Source organism: Crocodylus porosus, unplaced genomic scaffold (genome assembly GCF_001723895.1).
Source record: "Crocodylus porosus isolate Cpor-Errol unplaced genomic scaffold, CroPor_comp1, whole genome shotgun sequence".
Lineage (NCBI taxonomy): Eukaryota > Metazoa > Chordata > Crocodylia > Crocodylidae > Crocodylus > Crocodylus porosus.
In genome coordinates this window covers 199,432,283-199,450,354 of record NW_017728886.1, presented here as the reverse complement: position 1 = coordinate 199,450,354, position 18,072 = coordinate 199,432,283, and the positions used below count along the sequence as shown (strand labels likewise).

The window sequence follows — 18,072 nt, the reverse complement described above, 5'->3', positions numbered from 1 at the left end:
ATGGCTCTTCTGGGGTAAGAATCTAAAACAGGGGTGGGCAATTATTTCGGGTGGAGGGCCACTTACTGAGTTTTGGCAAGCCATTGAGGGCCTCATGACAGGAAGCCGGGGCAGATAAATATTAATTTTCTAAATTTTTTAGGGGCACTGTGGGCCAGATAGAATGCCTGGCGGGCTGCATACGGCCCCTGGGCCACATTTTGCCCACCCCCAATCTAGAAGGAAAAAACAAAGGCATTACAGTGGTGATTTATGAAAGGGAAATTGCTTTTTCTTTTTAACTCTATTGGCTTGATTAATTCTGGAAAGATGCCTATAAGAGGCAAAGTTGCTTTGCTGTTCTTTTTAGAACTTCTGGTGCTAAGAACTTGGACCGAAGGAAAGGGGTTTGAACAGATGTGGAGTTGGAGCTTTATGTTGGTGAATCTTCACTCTGGCTTTTAGAGCTAAAATCCAGCACTTTTTAACAAATGTACTATAATGAAATGTCATAGAATCCTATAAAATTAGTATTGGAAGGTACCTCAGAAGGTCATCTAGTCCAAGCCTCTGCTCAAAACAGTACAGCCCCAACTAGATCATCCCAGCCAAGGCTTTATCTAGCCAGGTCTTAAAAACCTCCAAGGGTGGAGACTTCACAGCCTCTCTTTGTAGCCTGTTCTAGTGCTTTATTACCTTTCTTGTGGGAGAGTTTTTCCTAATATCTAACTTAAGCTTCCCTTCCTGCAACTTGAGACCATTATCTTACAGTGGTGCTTAACTCCTGGCCCACAGGCTAGATCAGGGGTGGGCAATTACTTCATCAGGAAGGCCATTTAATAAGTTTTGGGGACCACATCCATCTCTGTCTGTCTAGTCTCTGTCTCCCTCCGTCTCCTTCCCTCCCTTCCTCTTCCTCCAGAACCTGGCTGAAGCTTTAGTTCATTAGGAGCCCTGATGCTCAGCTGTAGGTCTTCCAGTAGTGTCACTGCTGACTCTGATGCAGAAGAAGCTCCTGCCTGGGTCCACAGCTGAGCATTGGGGCTTCTAGCAAGCTACAGCTTTGCCTGGGCTCTGGAGGGAGGGAAGAAGCTGGAAAGAGTAGAGAAGAGGGAGATGGTGCTGCCTGCCCAGCATGACAGCAGCTCCTGCCTCGATGCACAGCTGATGCTGCTGGCAGATTTTGGGTTGGGGCTCCAGACAGGAGCTTCCACTGCACCGGCAGGTTCTGCATCTGGGCTCCTGAACCCGCCTGTGACATCCATGGCTGATGACGCTGCCCTCTTGCTGCGGCAGGATCCCCACCCACATCCATAGCAGATGCCTGATGCTGCTGTGTGGAAGCAGTCCTACCCACTGCCCTGGCACCATGTGATGGTTGGAGCTGCCCACAGATCAAATCCACCTGTGGGCCAGATCAAACCTATTGGTGGGCCAGATCCAGCCTGCAGGCCATATTTTGCCCACTCCTGGGCTAGATCCTGACCAGGAGGCTATGTCATCTGGCCCATGAGTCTCCCCACAAGTCCAAAAATTTAGTGGGGGAGTGGGGACAGTGTTGACTTGCAGCTCTCCTGCTGTCAGATTTTCAGACCCGGGGGGAGCCCTGCAGCTGGATGATGTGGCCTTGCACGCAAGATCATGCCAGTGAATGGTGGGCCCAGCCTGTCAGGTCCCCCTGCAGATGGATTCACATCAGCCCCACACTAAGTCATGGTCATGGATTGATGCCAGACACAGGATCAAGCTTGTAGGTTGGCCCCGTACCACTCAACTGACCCATGGGGACAGAAAGGTGTGCACCACTGTGTTTTGGATGTTTTTAGTTGCTAGGCAATAGACTTAATATCCATTGAGCTGCGATGGAAATCCATGCAAGAGTTCTAGATAACTACCTTCAGTATCATTTATGATTCTATCTTATGGTTTATGCAGGTTATTGTAGTCTGGTTTATGGAATTGAAGAAGGTAGAGATGGAGAAGATGTATGCCAGTCTGAGAATCATTCCTGCAGTTTATTTCTCAGTGCTTTATTCAGATCACTGTTAAAGGGCAGTGAGCGATGGAGAACTACTTTTACTAGAAGATGCCTCTAGTGGTAAAAGTAATATGTTCTTCTTTAAAAAAAAAAGTTTTCTAATATGTCGCTTATATGTTTCTTTGCCTAATCGCCTTCTATCACTTCTAGTTATAAACGCACATGCTATGTGCTACCCTGAGGCATTCTTCCTCTTTAATGTTTACATCATCCAAATATTTGTAGACAATTCTAATATTCCTTTTAGCCTTTGTTTAGCCAAGCTCTTATTTCTTTTAATCTTTCTTTGTATCTCAGTCCCTTTGGCTGTTTAAATGATGCTGGTGGTGCTTTGAATTTTCTCCAGTTTATCTACATCCTCCGTCTTTGAAATTCCAGAACTAAAAGGAATATTTTGGGTTTGGTCACACTGGGGATTATTATCACTCTTACTCTTTTGACATGATTCCTCTGCCTTAAAAACAAAAATTGCATTAATGTTTTTTGCTGTTGAATTGCATTGGTAGCTCAGGGTTAATTTGTGCTAGTCCCCAATTACTCTTCGTTGTCTTGCAGCAATACTGCCTTCCAGATATCTTCTTCCCATTTAGAAGTGTTCCACAGTCTGCTCTCTCACCTCCTTGGTATTTTAACCCATATTCCTCAGGTTTAATAACATTTGAAACTTGACGACATGAATCCTGTCCATTATTTAACCTATTGTATGGAGGGTTTGGGGTTGTTTTTTTCATTTCTGTAAATTACTTTTCATGTTCTCCACAGCACCTCCCACTGCAACTGTTAAATCTTTCACTGTGGCTGTAACTTTACAGCCCAGTCCTCCCATTTCAATTAATAGGTTTGACTTTGGCTTAAGTAGGAGCAGATCCCTAGTCTCTATCAGGAAATCTGTGCAGCTTATCTCCTGATAAACGGTTTACGAAAATGATGCTTTTATCCAGGTACAGCCATGATACTAGTATTGCGAATCTTAAGAATTTCACATGGATTCTGAGTCATTTTTAAAATACAAGGTCAATTAATTTCTTCAAATGTTGTGTTTCAGAATTTCGCTACAATGATCTGGTTTCCCCACACTACCTCAGTCTGATTGCCAATCTCTCTGGATGTACAGCTCACAGACGCTTCCCGGACTGCTCTGACATCTGTTTCCATCAAAAATACAGAAGCTACGATGGAACATGTAACAATCTACAGTACCCAATGTGGGGAGCCTCTCTGACTGCTTTTGAACGGATCCTTAAACCTGTGTATGAAAATGGCTTTAACATACCCAGGGGTTTCAATCATGACTCTTTGTATAATGGTTATCCCCTTCCACTACCACGGCTTATCTCAACAGAAATGGTTGGTACAGAGACCATAACTCCTGATGACAGATACACTCATATGCTCATGCAGTGGGGCCAATTTTTAGACCATGACTTGGATCAGACGGTGCCTGCCCTGAGTATGTCTCGTTTTTCTGATGGACAGTCTTGTAGCTCAGTGTGCACTAATGATCCACCTTGCTTCCCTGTCATAATTCCTCAGAATGATCCTCGAGTGACAAATTCTAAATGCATGTTCTTTGTTCGCTCAAGCCCAGTTTGTGGTAGTGGAATGACCTCTTTAATAATGAATTCGGTCTATGCAAGGGAGCAGATTAATCATCTAACATCTTACATTGATGCCTCTAATGTCTATGCAAATTCTGAGAGGGAGTCAGAAGAACTAAGGGATAAAACAAATCACCATGGCCTCCTCAAAGAAGGCCTACTGGTCCCATCTTCTAAAAAGCACTTATTACCATTTGCCACAGGTCCCCCAACTGAATGTACAAAAGATGAAAATGAAAGCTCTATACCATGCTTCCTAGCAGGAGACCACAGAGCCAATGAGCAGCTGGGTCTAACAGCTATGCACACCTTGTGGTTCCGTGAACATAATCGCATAGCGAGGGAGCTCTTGAAAATGAACCCACATTGGGATGGAGATAAAGTTTATAATGAAGCCAGAAAGATAGTTGGTGCAGAGATGCAATATATTACATATAGTCACTGGCTACCGAAGATCCTTGGCAATCATGGCATGAAGACGATGGGTGAATACAGAGGTTATAATCCTAATGTGAATGCAGGGATTATTAATGCTTTTGCAACTGCTGCTTTTAGATTTGGCCACACATTGATCAATCCTGTTCTTTATCGTTTGAATGAGACCTTTGGAGAAATTCCACAAGGCCACCTTCTTCTACACAAGGCTTTCTTTTCTCCATTCCGAATAATCCAGGAAGGGGGTATTGATCCACTCCTTCGTGGCCTTTTTGGAGTTGCTGGTAAAATGCGAATACCTACTCAACTTCTGAATTTGGAGTTGACTGAGAGGCTTTTCTCCGTGGCACATTCCGTGGCTCTGGATCTGGCAGCTACGAATATCCAGAGAGGGCGTGACCATGGGATTCCTCCATATGTTGACTATAGGGTTTTCTGTAATTTAACTTCAATTGAGATGTTTGAGGATCTCCAAAATGAAATTAAAGATGCAAAAGTTAGAGAAACACTGAAAAAGTGAGTATGAAAGTACTTGTACTGTTTGTGATACATGGCATACTGTATCTGAATGTCTCAGCCCAGGCCATAGCACTTCTTAAATTTTAAAATTGCCTTATACAAACTTTTGCTTAATACTTTAAAAGTGTGTACCTTCTCCATACACTTTCATACCAACTTTTTCCAGCAAAATCAATGATGTTTGATCAGATCTCTATTGTCCTCTTTTCCACTAAGGATCTCTAAAAACCTTTTTATCCTTCTCTCCAAAAATTGGCACTAACCATACTTGCCTGCTTTCTCCTTTAGGTGCATCACCTACCCCTTCAACCACATTTTGCTACTTCCTGACCTCTCTTACACCAACTTACATACCTTCCTCTTCTCTCTCTAACTTGTTATCACCGTCTTCTTTCTGTCATTTAAAGTATAAGAGATGAAAACTTTCTCCCATCCTCAAAAAAATCCTCAACCCTACCTAACTTATAAGATATTGTCCTCCTCCTTTCATCCTGTCTTGGTTCAACACAGTGGAAGAGCCGTGAACAGCTGTTTCAGGTTTTTTTTCTCAGTTCCCATTATGGATCCTTCCAGGTTAGCTTCTGTTCTTTCTAGTCCTTCAAAACTGCTTGCTTCATGGTGTAAACAAGTTCTTCTTAATCATTTCTCAAAAGCTCTACTTCATTTTTATCCACCTTAGTTGCCTAGCTGAACCTGACAACGGTGATCTTGCCCTCCTCAACAGCTTCTTTCTTAATTCTTGAGATACAGCCCTCTTCAGTTTCTCAGCTTCCTTCTCTAGCTTGAAGATTGCTAACAGTCTCCTTTATATGGTTTTTCTCCCATTTCCCTTTTACTGTGGGTCTCAAAGAGCTCTGTTATAGACCTCATTTTATCTTTATATTTATTCTGTGGGTGATGCCACTTGCTTATGTAATTACAGCTATTATCTGAGGGCTGGGTTGGTACAGCGCTGAGGTGCACAGTTAACTACCCAGAGTTTGCAAGCTCAAGGCCACAGCACAAGTGCTTATGGCATGGCCCTGTCTGATTTAAACAAATCTGCAAATACTACTAAATACTTTGTGAAAAGGACATGAAAAAAGCAGGAAGCTATTATAACAGCTCCCAAATTAATCTACAAGGAACGGGCAGCTCAGTATCATGCAAGTGAACAGAGGTTCTTTTAGGATCTGTACTGGGTAAAATACTGTTTATGTTGAGCAGGATAGGAGATAGTTATAAAGGACAAGATTAAGAATCAATAACTTTGAAAAATTGGAAAAATAGTCTGAAGTGCATAGGTGAAACTCAGTAAGGACAAATGCAAAACAGAGTTAGAAAGGAAAAGTCAAATAGACAAACACAAGTGGTTAGACTGCAGTACTGCTGAAGATGATTTGAGGTTGATCATGGATCACAGAGTGTGTACAGCATAATTTTGCTGTAATAAAAGTTAATAACTTAGTGGGAATTAGGTACAGTATAACCTCATAAATCTGGTGTGCTCGGGACCATGCACCTATCAGATATTTGAAAATGCCTGATTTTTTTAAACCCGAGTGGCCAGTCACGGAGTGGAGGGGGAGGGAGCGATGGCTGGTCCCGGGGCAGCAGCTGCACGGAGAACGCCAGCATGGGGTTGTGGATGGTGCAACAGTTGCTGCATGCAAGCTTTCCCCTCTGCATCAGTGGGGCAGGGAGAGTGGCGGTCAGTCCCAGAGCAATGCTGGATTTTTGAGACTTCCAGATATTTGAGATCAGGATTTATGAGGTTATACTGTATTATAATTCTCATGATTATTATCATAGTCCTATTAACAGGAGTACCGTGTACAAGTCTACTTTGTCAAAGCCTCACTGTCAAAGCCTCACTTAACTCTGCCCAGTTTAGACAAATTGTCCTCCAGAGGATAGCAACAAAAATGATTAATGGTCTAAAAACATGGCATGTGAGGCAAATTGTTGGAAGAACTCAGATTATTTTAGAGAAGAAGATATTATAATATTCTTCAAATATAAGAAAGGCTGGTATAAAGAGAATGTTGATTAATTGTTCTGTGATGTACACTGTGGGGAAGATGCAGCTCTGTAAAAGAAGCTCCTGATTTAAGATTAGCTGCTGGCCTGGATTCGGTGGGCCAGTGGATCTCGAGGGGCCCATGGACTGAATACCAGGGTCCTTCCCAGTACCCCTTGGACATGTTAGGCATTAGGCTGGCATTGGTGCCTACCTTGGGGTCCTGGGAGAGAAGACTCCCCATCCCCCATGACTTACCAGGGTGATCCCCAGGGCCCCCATTTCCCCCAGATCATCAGAGGGGGAGAGCTTCACTGCTGGACCCACCCCTGGGTCACATGAGGCCTCAGCCTCAATGCCCCTGGTCTGGGGTGGGAGGGGATAGGCCCTGGCTGCTGGACCAAGGGGTTTCCTCCATAGGCTCTTTCTCGGGAATCTCCAGCAGCTCTGAAACCTCCTCCACTGAGATTACCTATGTTCTCTTTCCCAGGGGTGGGAACCCCAGAAGCTGAGGGGACCCCCAGAAGCTGGACCACTCCCTCCCACTGCATGGTGGTTGGAGGGGTGGTTTCCTCTACTTCAGTGGGATCCAGCTGCTCCTGGGCCTTCTGCTTGGCTTTGCACCCACAAGGGACCTGCACCCACATAGCCATGGGGTGGTCCTTGGATGGACAAACTCTGGTAGAAGGTGGGGGGTTGGGAACTGGGGCAGTTACAGCAGGGGCGTGGCTAGGGATGCAGAGGGGGGCACACCCTCTCTCCCCTAGCCTGCTGCCTTCCTCCCTGGGACTCTGCCAAACTTGGCTGGGGGGTAGAGCCCCTGAGCGCACGGGGTGGGGTCTAGGTGTTGTGGCTGAGGTGCCAGGGGGGCCTAGAAGGGAGGTGCACTGGTGGCAGGGGCACCCTTCTCACCCGTGGGAGCTGTGGATGCTCTCTGTGCCCAGCCCATGGGCACTTGTGATGCAAGTGCTACTGGGAGCAAAACCGGAAGCATTGTAGGTCCCCAAGAGTATAAAGCACCCTTACCAAGGCCCCCTGAAAAGGAATCACAAGGCACCCCTCAGCCTCCAGCCATTCTCCCACTGCCAGCTGGATCATGGCCTGTTGGAGGAATTAGCACATGTGGTGAAGGCTGGGGTCTTGGGACTCGAGTGAGAGAAGCCTCCCCAGGGTTTGGAGCTGAGGGAGCAGGACCCAATTAGGAATATAGGGTGGGGTGGAGCTGATGACCACCCAGGTTCCCAGCTCTTCTAGTGGCTCAAGGGGGTTGTACTTGCCCTCCACCATGAGCCCCCTCTCCACCGCCTTTTGTGCAGCAGCCTCCAAAGCAAGGAAAAAGACCCCCTTGCCATGAAAGCAGGAGGGCACCACAATCTTGGGGGGCCCCCACCACTCAAGCCAGGGCCTATACTCGGGTCTCAAAGTGCAGGTTCCCCTGCTCAGGTAGTTGTCACTTTACCCTATGGCTGCGGGTGAGTGCTGCAAAGGGGACCCCAATGCCTGAGCTGGAAGGGCTGGTGGTGGAGGGTCCAGGCCCGGTGGCTGCAGGTCACCCTACAGCCACCTGTATGTAGCTGCAGTTCCCCATTGGGAGGCCACCTTGGGGTAGCCAGGGCTAGGGCCAGGGGCAGGCTGAGTCCATTTGCTGGCTAGTGTAGTGCACCTGGTCCCCTCAGGCACTGGTGGTCTAGGCTTGGGAGCAGGGCCCTTGCCCTTCCCACTCCTAGCTGTGGAAGAGGCCGAAGAGGAGCCCTTTGCACTGCCCTTGCCCTGGATCCCTAATGGTGTATATGGGGGGGTGGGGCTTATGAGCCCCTCCAGGAGGGGCCTGGCCAGGGGAGACCTCCTGGCCATGCGGGCTTCCCATTAGTGTCCCACTTGCCCCCACAGTGGGGGTTACAGGCTTGTCTACCCCTGGAGGTGGTCAGTTGGACTCTGCCCCCAGGGGACGCCTGACTTCGCTAAGCTTTGCAGAAGAGAAACTTGTCATACATCAGGCATCAGAGGGCACTGCCGATAAGTTGCTGACGCAAATTATTATTGTCTGTTCTTGTTTTGTTATTTATGTGTAGTTGTGTGTTTGTTAAGTCAATAAACCTTTCTTACCTTTCTGTGCCTGACCACACTCTCAACCCCGAACCCTCCACAGGTGGCTGGGACAACTGTACTTAAGCGATTACCCTGTTAATCACATTGTAAATAATAACCCTGCCACTTGTTCAAGGAATGAGTGTACTGATAAAATGGGAAACCAGCCCCAGAAATATTCCTCAAAATAAGTGTAATATTATCATGGTGGCTGGTTTCCATGGGGCACGGTAGTGACAAATCAGAACCAGTTCCATCCTCTGGTACAGTCCTGGGGCTGGGACTAACAGTCAGCTCATCAGTGGTCCCAACCCCAGCCAGTTTAAAACTCTGATTTTAAACTCTCCTGTGAAGCCCACTATTTTCTCCCCTGTGCTATGTCCATATCCTGCCACAGTATTCAGGAAACTGTGTATGTACTCTCCTTTATCCTCATTTTACATCTGAAGAAATGTAAGGTTATCCTGTATGTAAAAACAGCCTACTTAGTGTAAATCATGTTCAAGGCCTGTCAGTCTGATTGCTTCCTTTCAGACTTTGATCTGCATTCCCTTGCCTGTGCTTTCTTGTTTCTCTTATTGTTTATCTCCTCCTTTCCAACCTCACCTTCACTGCCAGTGATATCAGCCATGATACCTCATTTGTCTGCTTCTCCTGCAAATGCTTCTGAATTAAGCTTGTGCCAAACTCTTATCCAAAATGTTTTACCTAAAAGGATTCATGAGGACACTGCCCAATCAAACCCTGTTCTTTAGATCCAGATGTGTTCTGTAATAATGAGTCATCAAAGATATGAATGTGTTTCATTAACACAGTGGTTCTGAACCTTTTTAGATTCAAGGGACCCCTCCATTGCTTTTCCGAATTTAGTACTACCCCATCTCAGAAACTAATTTAACTCATTTTTTTTTACTACAAAAAATAATAGAGTTCTTCTGTTGCAAAGAACTCAAAGACACCACAATAGGTAAGAATGTTTTTTGACACAGAATTTTTATTTGCAAGCTGTGGGCTTGTCCAGACAAGCATGGCCATGCACTATGTGGTGCTGCGAACACGTCCGTAGCACGACATGCCACACAGTCAGGTGTTCTCCATGCTGCAAGGGCATGCTGCCTGTGCATGTGCTGCTCTGCTTTTTTTTCTCCACTGTTTTTTTTGACCCCTGGGTATCCAGGGGTCAAAAAAACGTGCAGGAAAAATAAAAAAGTGAAGCAGCACACGCACAAACTGCATGTACCAACAAAAAATGGAGCTGGACCAGCTGGAGCCATACTGCTGCTGATGCCAGCCAAGCTCTGTCTGGGGGGAATCACTGCTGCTACAGCCCTGAGAGTCCCCCAGGACCCCAGGTAAGGCTGCTGGGGCCAGCACAGTTCTGGCCCCAGCCTCCCCTACCCCCCCTGGGGTAACATGCCATTTATGGGCATGGGCATTTCCCAGAGGCAAGTACCTGAGGCATAAGGCTACTTGTCCCCTGGGAACCAAATTCCCATGCTCATCTGGATGTGGCCTCTGGGTTTATCTCATGAATCATGTGTAGGGGTTTGCACATCTAACAGTGAGGCTCACCCTGGCTAAGGATCACTACATTAGTAGATAAGAGAATTGTTCACACCTGTTGACTTATTTGCTTCTCTGCTGAGGCTCCCAACAAGGCTGATAATTATTGGCACTGTAATAAGCCTTTCTTTTCTGGTGAAAATATCTTGACATTTAGAGGTGGACTGTGATTATTACCACCTGACTACTCTTACTATGGTAGTACATCTCTAATGTAGTCTGGTCAGAGCTTATAAATTGATGATCTAGAAGTAAATAGTTCCCTATAACTTTATTAATGTTTGCTGGGAAGTATAAGGATTTGATTTTGTATGAAGACACTGCTTTTTTTCCAAGAAAGTACATTTAAACCTCCTTACCAGAATAAGTAGGTTTCACTAGCTGTACATAGGTGCCAAGTGGTGCTTTAACATATATAGTATTATATATTATGGAAATGATCTGGTATAGAAGAGTTTTCAGACCTTCACTTATCTTTCACCAGCCTTTAAACATAATTTATTCAAAAAGGAAAAATTGCTTATAACAAGTAGGTAAATAGAAGCAATGAAGAGTTTGTCTCAGATCCTTCCCTTTGTATTGCAAAATGTTTAGTGTGTGTGTCAGTGATGTGACTGGTTATGCCTCTAAGTCAACAGAAGAAGTTAAAGAAGGAATATATGGGTGATCTATACTCCTCCTCCCAATCACAGACATGTCTCTGATCCTTGCACGGTTCTGTGCCCTGGCCACATTGAAAGGACCAGGAGTTATTTATTTTTCATGGTCAGTATGTACAAATGTTGTTTCTCAGTTACTCAGTTGTTAAGCCATATTAACCTTAAGTCAGGCAAAAGTTAGGACAGGGTAGTACCTTAGGCTCCTGGCAGGTGTTATATTTGTTGCATGTTATATGCGAGTGTCACATGCCAGGCATTAAACCAATTTATCCCCGGATAAAAATGGTAGATCAGCCATAAAAGTTGTTCATTGAAACTGCATCTTCTTTGTGGTGCAAAAGTATCCTGTGATGACTTTTAATTTGTGGCCAGTTGGTGTGTTACAATTTTTCATGTGATACTTGCATACAACAAATGTCATATCTGCCAGGGACCTTAAACTGGTTCAGAGATGCACAAGCTTTTGTAAGCTGCAACCTACTTTGTCAGGTGTTAGCATCTGATGAAGCAGGTCATTGCCTATAAAAGTAGAAGCATCTCAGAGATGCTTCTCTGCCCTATCTTCTGCCTGTTTCTGAATCAGTATCCTTTGGTAACTTATTGTGCAAAAAAGTATTCAAAAGAATCCATATCAAATGTGCAAGTCATATCTTTTATCAGAGACTAAATTTGTATAATTCTATGAAAAAAACTTGAAATATACAATAATACTGATCATTAGGCAGCACTTTTCCAATGACTGTTTTCAAAGTGCCTAATATATATAAAATAAAGAAAATAACAACATTACCAATACAACTCAGAAATCCTACCAAAATAGGAAAACTTTAAAATGTGGCTTTAAAATACTTGAGGCAGTTTAGTTTTTTCCAATCAGTAGAAACTTTGTCACTTGATGGTTCTGTGCCTAGAAATTGGAACTTAACAAAGGGGTAATCCTGGAACATATTAACCTCAGTGAAATGTGTTTAGATATCAAATCAGGAATGTATTGTAAAAATGTCAAAACCAAAGTAAAAAAGTCAATAGTTTGCTTAGCAGCGAGTGTCAGATTGCTATAGCAGAAGTGTTATGGCAGCTGTTTGGCAAGATTCAAAACTCTACTGTAGCAGACTTTTTTGGAGCAAGATGCAATTTGCACACCAGCAGCCCTGATGAAATAATTTCAGAATTTATTTAGAAATTACTAAGAGTAAATGTGGTCAGATCACATTTTCCACAAAATGTTGGGGGTTGCTTGTTGGTTTGTTTGTCAGAAAAAGCTGATTTACCACAAGATTTTTTTTCCAGGAACTTTTCTCTTTCAAATATTTTGTTTGTTAGGGAAAGGTTTTTTGAGGTTCAGGTTGGGGAAGGGGAATGGAGAGGCAGAGATCCCACCCTGAAATAGCCATGAGCCCATTGGTTATGGACTGACCTAGGATGTAGGAGAATTAGGTTAAAAGTCCCAGCTTTGCCTGCTTCATACCACAGACTTGTAAAGGTAGGCTTGTCTCTGCTTTCCATTAATTTGGCCAGGAGAATATTGCTTTTTGTTTGTACCTTGAAAAATATTTGCATTTTTCCCAAGTACAATGTATACTTTTTTCTAGAAATATTTTAATTTGTATTTTATCTGCTTTGCTTGCTTTCTGCTTCTATATGGTTGTGGTATTTTGCAGTAGTGTTTTAGTCATATCAGCGCCTCATTTTTTAATATGCATTTGGAACATTCATTTATTCAGCAAGTGGCCTCTAAGGCCAAGGTTTTAAAAAAAATGGGTTTCTTACAGTTAAGCCTCCAAATCCACATTTGGGCGTTTAAATAGACTTGGGCATCTAGCATCTCGCATTAATTTCAGATAGCCAACCAATTATTAAAAATCTTAGTCCAGAGACCTTATACGCCTTATGACTATTAGTTTTTTGTCAGTCGTCTTCACTGCTCTTCTGGAGAGAGAAAATAATTTTTAGTTCAGTTTGATTCTAGTCTCCAGTTTGCCTTGTGGCTGAAGAAAAGGTCTGTAAAATCAGATTTGGTTTTAATTGATTTTGAGTATTGGATAGCACTCTAGATTACTCTTCACTCAAACTACTACAATATCAGGTTTTAATGACAATGATTAAATCGAACAAAAATGTTGATGGAGCTGTTTTAAAATATCAGAAAGCTTTTTCCTTCTAACGCGTCTTTCTCCACTCTGAACTTAGCAACTCCCTTTTTCCTTCCTTGCCTCATCTTCCAGCATTTTTTCAATTCAACTACTTGTAGACCTTGAGCTGAAATAGTGGGGGAAATATAGCTTCTGAAATAGTTATCTTCCCTTTGTTTTTCATGTTTTCCAGCATCCCTACTGTTCTTGTATTTTCCTTTTATATAAATAACATACTACAAATAAAATGTCAATATTGAAGAGTGTAGTAGTTTAGGTCAACTAATTTTAGAACAAATTATGTGGCAGAAAAAATAATGTTATTAAAGCATTAGTACAGATTATGGTTATAGTATAAAGAGGCATTTCTTGTTCCTGAGATTGAGAGGTATGGACAGCTACTGCACTTACATGGATGATGACAGAGAATCAGAGAATTGTCTTGAGCTAGTGAACCAGTGACCCTTTAAAGCCTAGTATATCATTGATGATATTCAAAGTTGCATTAAGTCTTCAGTCAGAAGGAAGGCCAAGGAGGGGCAAAAGTTACTTGTGGTGAAGTGGGCAGGGTAAGGAAATAAAAGTGAGCCTCATAGATAAAAACAAAATCCAGCTGAGGGAAACAAAACCTCAGTTAGAAATATGAGACTGTGTTTACTGCACACTGTGACAATGTAAATTTGTGGTTTTGAAACAGATGAACATGATAAAAATCATGTACTAGCATTGGCATTGCTACAGAAAATAGAGACTAGTTGTCAGAAAATAGAACAATTCCTGTAATGCAGAAAGCTTTACAAATAAAAATATCAGAGTATCCTTTTTGCATTTCAAAATAAACCTGAGGCTATTTAACGAATTTGCAAGCCAAGTATTTCCTAGAGGTACATTCCTGAGAGATTGCTTTAGAATACTTTTATTTAGGAGAATGCTGCAAATTAGCAGCTTTCTTCTTTTGGATTGGGTCCAAGATCCATTGGAATCTTTTCATGGACACTTTACTGGGAGATGAATTAGTCCCCTGAGCTGCAAATTGATCTTGATATTTATGAAGGTGGTTAAAAATGAATGGTTTGAGGAAGTAGTATAAAAAGTCACTGTAGATGTAGAAATCAAGAAAACTGTTGCTTTGCATCTGTCTATAAACAGTAACACCTCAAAATATGCCAAATCTATGCTTGAGTTAACTTTCTCAAAAGAAATGAGCCTGTCATTGCTATAGAATGGGCTGGGCTCTCCTTCAATAAAAAAATGTGCTTAGAGTACAGTCAGGAGGGTGCAGGGCTAGAGCTGGAAACTGGTTCTGTGGTTCCAATAGCAATTCTACCACAAAGGATGCAGAGAGAAGTGCAGCTCCCCGCTATAACCGAGAACACTGCAGGGAGGGTCTGAGTTACAACAATCCCCTGGAACAAACAGAAGTTCACTGTTGGGTCCAAGCAGGAGGAGAATCTAGGTGCTGGCTTTGAGCCTGTAGCCATTTTCCTCTAGTGATGACCCCTCCTCCCTGTGAGGTTTCAAAGGTTTCAGAATGGAAGGTGGGAAAGGGAGCAGAGGGAGCTTGTTCTAAGGGTCCCCCAGCCAGCACTGGAGGGTGGGGGGTGTGAATTGGAGCCCCCCCACCTTTGGGGGGCACTGCAATACACCCACCTTATCCTTTAGCAGGGGCTGAAAAAAACTCAAGCCAAACTCTACCCACTCCTTCCCCTCTGGGCCCCCCTTTCTGAAAACAGCTTGAGGCTGGGAGGCAGCACAGGCAGAAGTTACAGAAGACACTCTGTTTTGAAACGTCTTCATCTGACCCCTCATGCAATGAGGGTTAAGAGTTTTGCTTGGTTGGCCATTTTTAAGCTGTTTGCAGCCATGCACTTGTTTGGTCATGGCTATAAACCTATTTCGGTGGCCATATCAAGTAAAACTTGTCACTTCTCTCTGCATCCACAGACAGAGCTACTTCTGAAATGTTCTAAGTTGTGCTACTGATGTAGATTTCTTAATCAACTGTATCTGAGGGTCCAGTATTGGTTTAGTGTACTCCATGCAAACACAGTCCTTAGGCAAAGCATGAACAGGACCCCCAATCTTGCTGTGGAACATTTGTGTCCACAAGAGAGGTCCTATGCAGTAGGTGAAATTTCTGGAAACATCCAGTCTTTCTGAGTGGCACAAACTATACCTGGTAGGCCTGTGCAAAGCAGGTAGTATTCACTTTGGATTCGGATTCAGCCGATTAGGGGGACATTGGTTCAGATTACTGTCCTGAATCAATTTGGCTGAACCTGATTCGGAGATTTGACAGGTGCTGAATTTCTGAATCAAACAGGCCCCATCCCCTGCTCACTCTCCCAGTCCTATCAATGGCTGCCCTGCCCAGCCCCAGTGTCCCAGCACTTAAAAAACCCCCAAAAACTCTGCACTCACCAGCTGGTGCGAGGTGAGGGAGTGATCCCCACTGCCCCACGCTGTTTGGGGTGGGGGCTCGGCCACAAGTCCCCAGGGGCTCCAATGGCTGCTGTAGCAACCGGTGAGTGCTTTTTTTTTTTTTTTTTTAACTGCTGGGACACTGGGGCCAAGTAAGGGGCTGATGGGCTGATTGATGGGGCTGGGAAACCGGGCAGGAGTCGGAAAGTACTCAGGGCAGCTGGAGGAGCAGGCAGTGGATGGGGCCTGGTAGAGATCCCCCTTGGTCTCCTCCTTTCTCCTTGATGTCCCTCTCCCCCGCCCCCTACTTATTGGCATGGAGCCTGGGTACAGATCCCTGCAGCGGTGAGCGAGGACTGCCCAAATCTCCAAATCTTCTCCAGATCTTTTCCAAATCAATTCAGACCTTTTTATTGGTCTCCCAGCTCAATTTGGATTCAGAGATTTAGCTACCAAATTGGACTGAATCTCTTCCAAATCGAATCAGCAACCGAAGCTTCACACAGCCCTAATACCTGGTGCACCAGAGAATCAGGCTCTGCTTGTGTTTTGCTAAGCTAAGCTAAGAGCAAAATAATGGTTTCTTATAACTATTGATTTACTCTGTAGCAGCGGTTCACAGCATTTTATGAGCAGTAGGCCAAGGCAACCCAGTTCAGTTGCAAGGTGAGGTGGTGCTTCTGACCTGGCCACTGGTATGGTCACATCTCCCCATGGCATAGGTAAAGACCCCCAGCTCCATGGGCCAGATAAAATGGCCATAGATTGCTGACTCCTGCTCTAAAAAAGAAAAAAAGAGTCTATGCGTTAAGAATGAAAAAGTTTAATTTTGCTTGTAACCACCCCCAAACATCCGCACTTATTTTGTTGCTTTGACCTCGTTGTGTGGGCTCTTTGTGACAGAGATTATTTCTCCTTATTGTCTTATCTAATCTCTTTTCATGTTCATAAACTTTTCTTGACAGCAGTGGGCTTCAGATCAGGCAGTAAATGTATGAACGGTGCCTGACATGCTTGGAGCACTACTGTAATACGAATAATAATAACTCTTCCCAGATCACCCTATTGAAGATAATTGTTGTCTCAGGATGGATAGTAGATACCCAATTATTTTTACTTCTCTGAATATGCCCCAGCACCCTGGTTGAGAATCACTGGATTCGGGTATTGTATGGAATCCTGGGGTTCCACAAAGAGATTGGGGGTAACAGCGGGGTGATCTGGGAGGTGGTGCATCATCATTGGTGGACTGAGTCTCCTGGCTCTTGTCAGCCTTTAGGATTACATTAGGGGTTTTGCAGTGGAAGAAGTGATACAAAAAGATTCTTTGACTTTAGGAAGCTTGAAAACCACTACTATCTTATGCAATCAGACTGAAATTAAAGATTAGAAATAGAAATGGATTTCTGTTTTGAAACTAAAATATTATGTCTTTATTGGATTGAAATGCAAAATAATTGGGTTCCTTATAAATGCGAAGTCAGTTTAGATTCAAAATCTGCTATGAGCTCCTTCAGGCAGCTCTCATTGCAGGAGGGGGCTGATGGTAAAGTCTGTATTAAATATCTCCCTTCTAGCATTCATGCCATCACAGATGTGACATAATAGCATGTAACAACGTGTAGTTTTTATTATGTGTAGTATTATTATTAGGCAGAAGTGAAGTTTACAGTCTCTTTAAAATGAAAAACATGTTATTGTGGGTTTATTGACACTTTTTAATTGAAAGAGCTATTCCCTTTTGGGCCTTTTAACCAAATCAACTATTTTCATACATTTTGGGGTGTTTTTTCCAGTTTTTGAAACAAATGACTTTTTTTTAAATATCAGTTTTCAAAAACTAATTTTTCAGTTTTCTTTTAATGGGGAAACATCTCTGAAAGAGATCTTTTGTAGAACTTGACACGAACTGTGTCATGCTGAAAAGATTACTGTGTCAATGAATGACTAATCGCATAATGATAATTAGACTTAAACTTTATTTTAGCAATATGGAGTATAATGAGAGCTCTTAACATGTTTGAATCACAAAATGGCATAGGGAACACCACTGTAGAAATGAAAAGTGTGTTTCTGAAACATTTTCAGGGCTACAGAACGTAAGTTTGCATTGCAAACTGCCAAAATCATAATCGTTTAATTCATATTTTGATTTAGTCTGATTAATATTTCTTTACAATAAGAATTTTATGGGTCTGTTGCAAAGTCTGAGTGACATATTTTTCAATTACTGCTCTCTTTGCTGCAAGAGAGAAATCACAAACACTAATACATACGTATTTTTAATTATATTTTGAAAATTGTCCTTGGTTTGGAAAAATGCCCTGTTTTTTTACCTTAAAGCTGATTTTTAGGTATAAGTTTATATACAGGTGGGAAGTGGGCAGCGGAGTACCCCAGGGCCCAGTCCTTGGGCCCACACTGTTCAATTTCTTTATCAGCGATTTAGATGACGGGGTGAAAAGCAACCTGTTTAAATTCACTGATGATACCAAAATTTGGGGTGAGGTGAGCACACTAGTAGGGAGGGAAAGACTGCAGCAAGACCTGGATAGGTTACAGGAGTGGGCTAACATAAACAGGATGCATTTCAATACTGACAAGTGCAGGGTGCTGCACTTGGGCAGTAGTAACCAGCAGC

General features: G+C 43.3%; 1 protein-coding gene across 3 annotated transcripts in view; it reads left to right on the top strand.

The window, feature by feature from the left end:
• PXDNL (peroxidasin like) overlaps positions 1-18,072 on the top strand; it is a 338,939-nt gene that overhangs the window by 278,353 nt on the left and 42,514 nt on the right. For all 3 annotated transcript variants that reach the window (XM_019547935.1, XM_019547951.1, XM_019547943.1), the window contains one exon: positions 3,063-4,566. In XM_019547935.1, the coding sequence (XP_019403480.1) occupies positions 3,063-4,566 (1,504 nt within the window). The remainder of the gene's footprint in view (positions 1-3,062; positions 4,567-18,072) is intronic.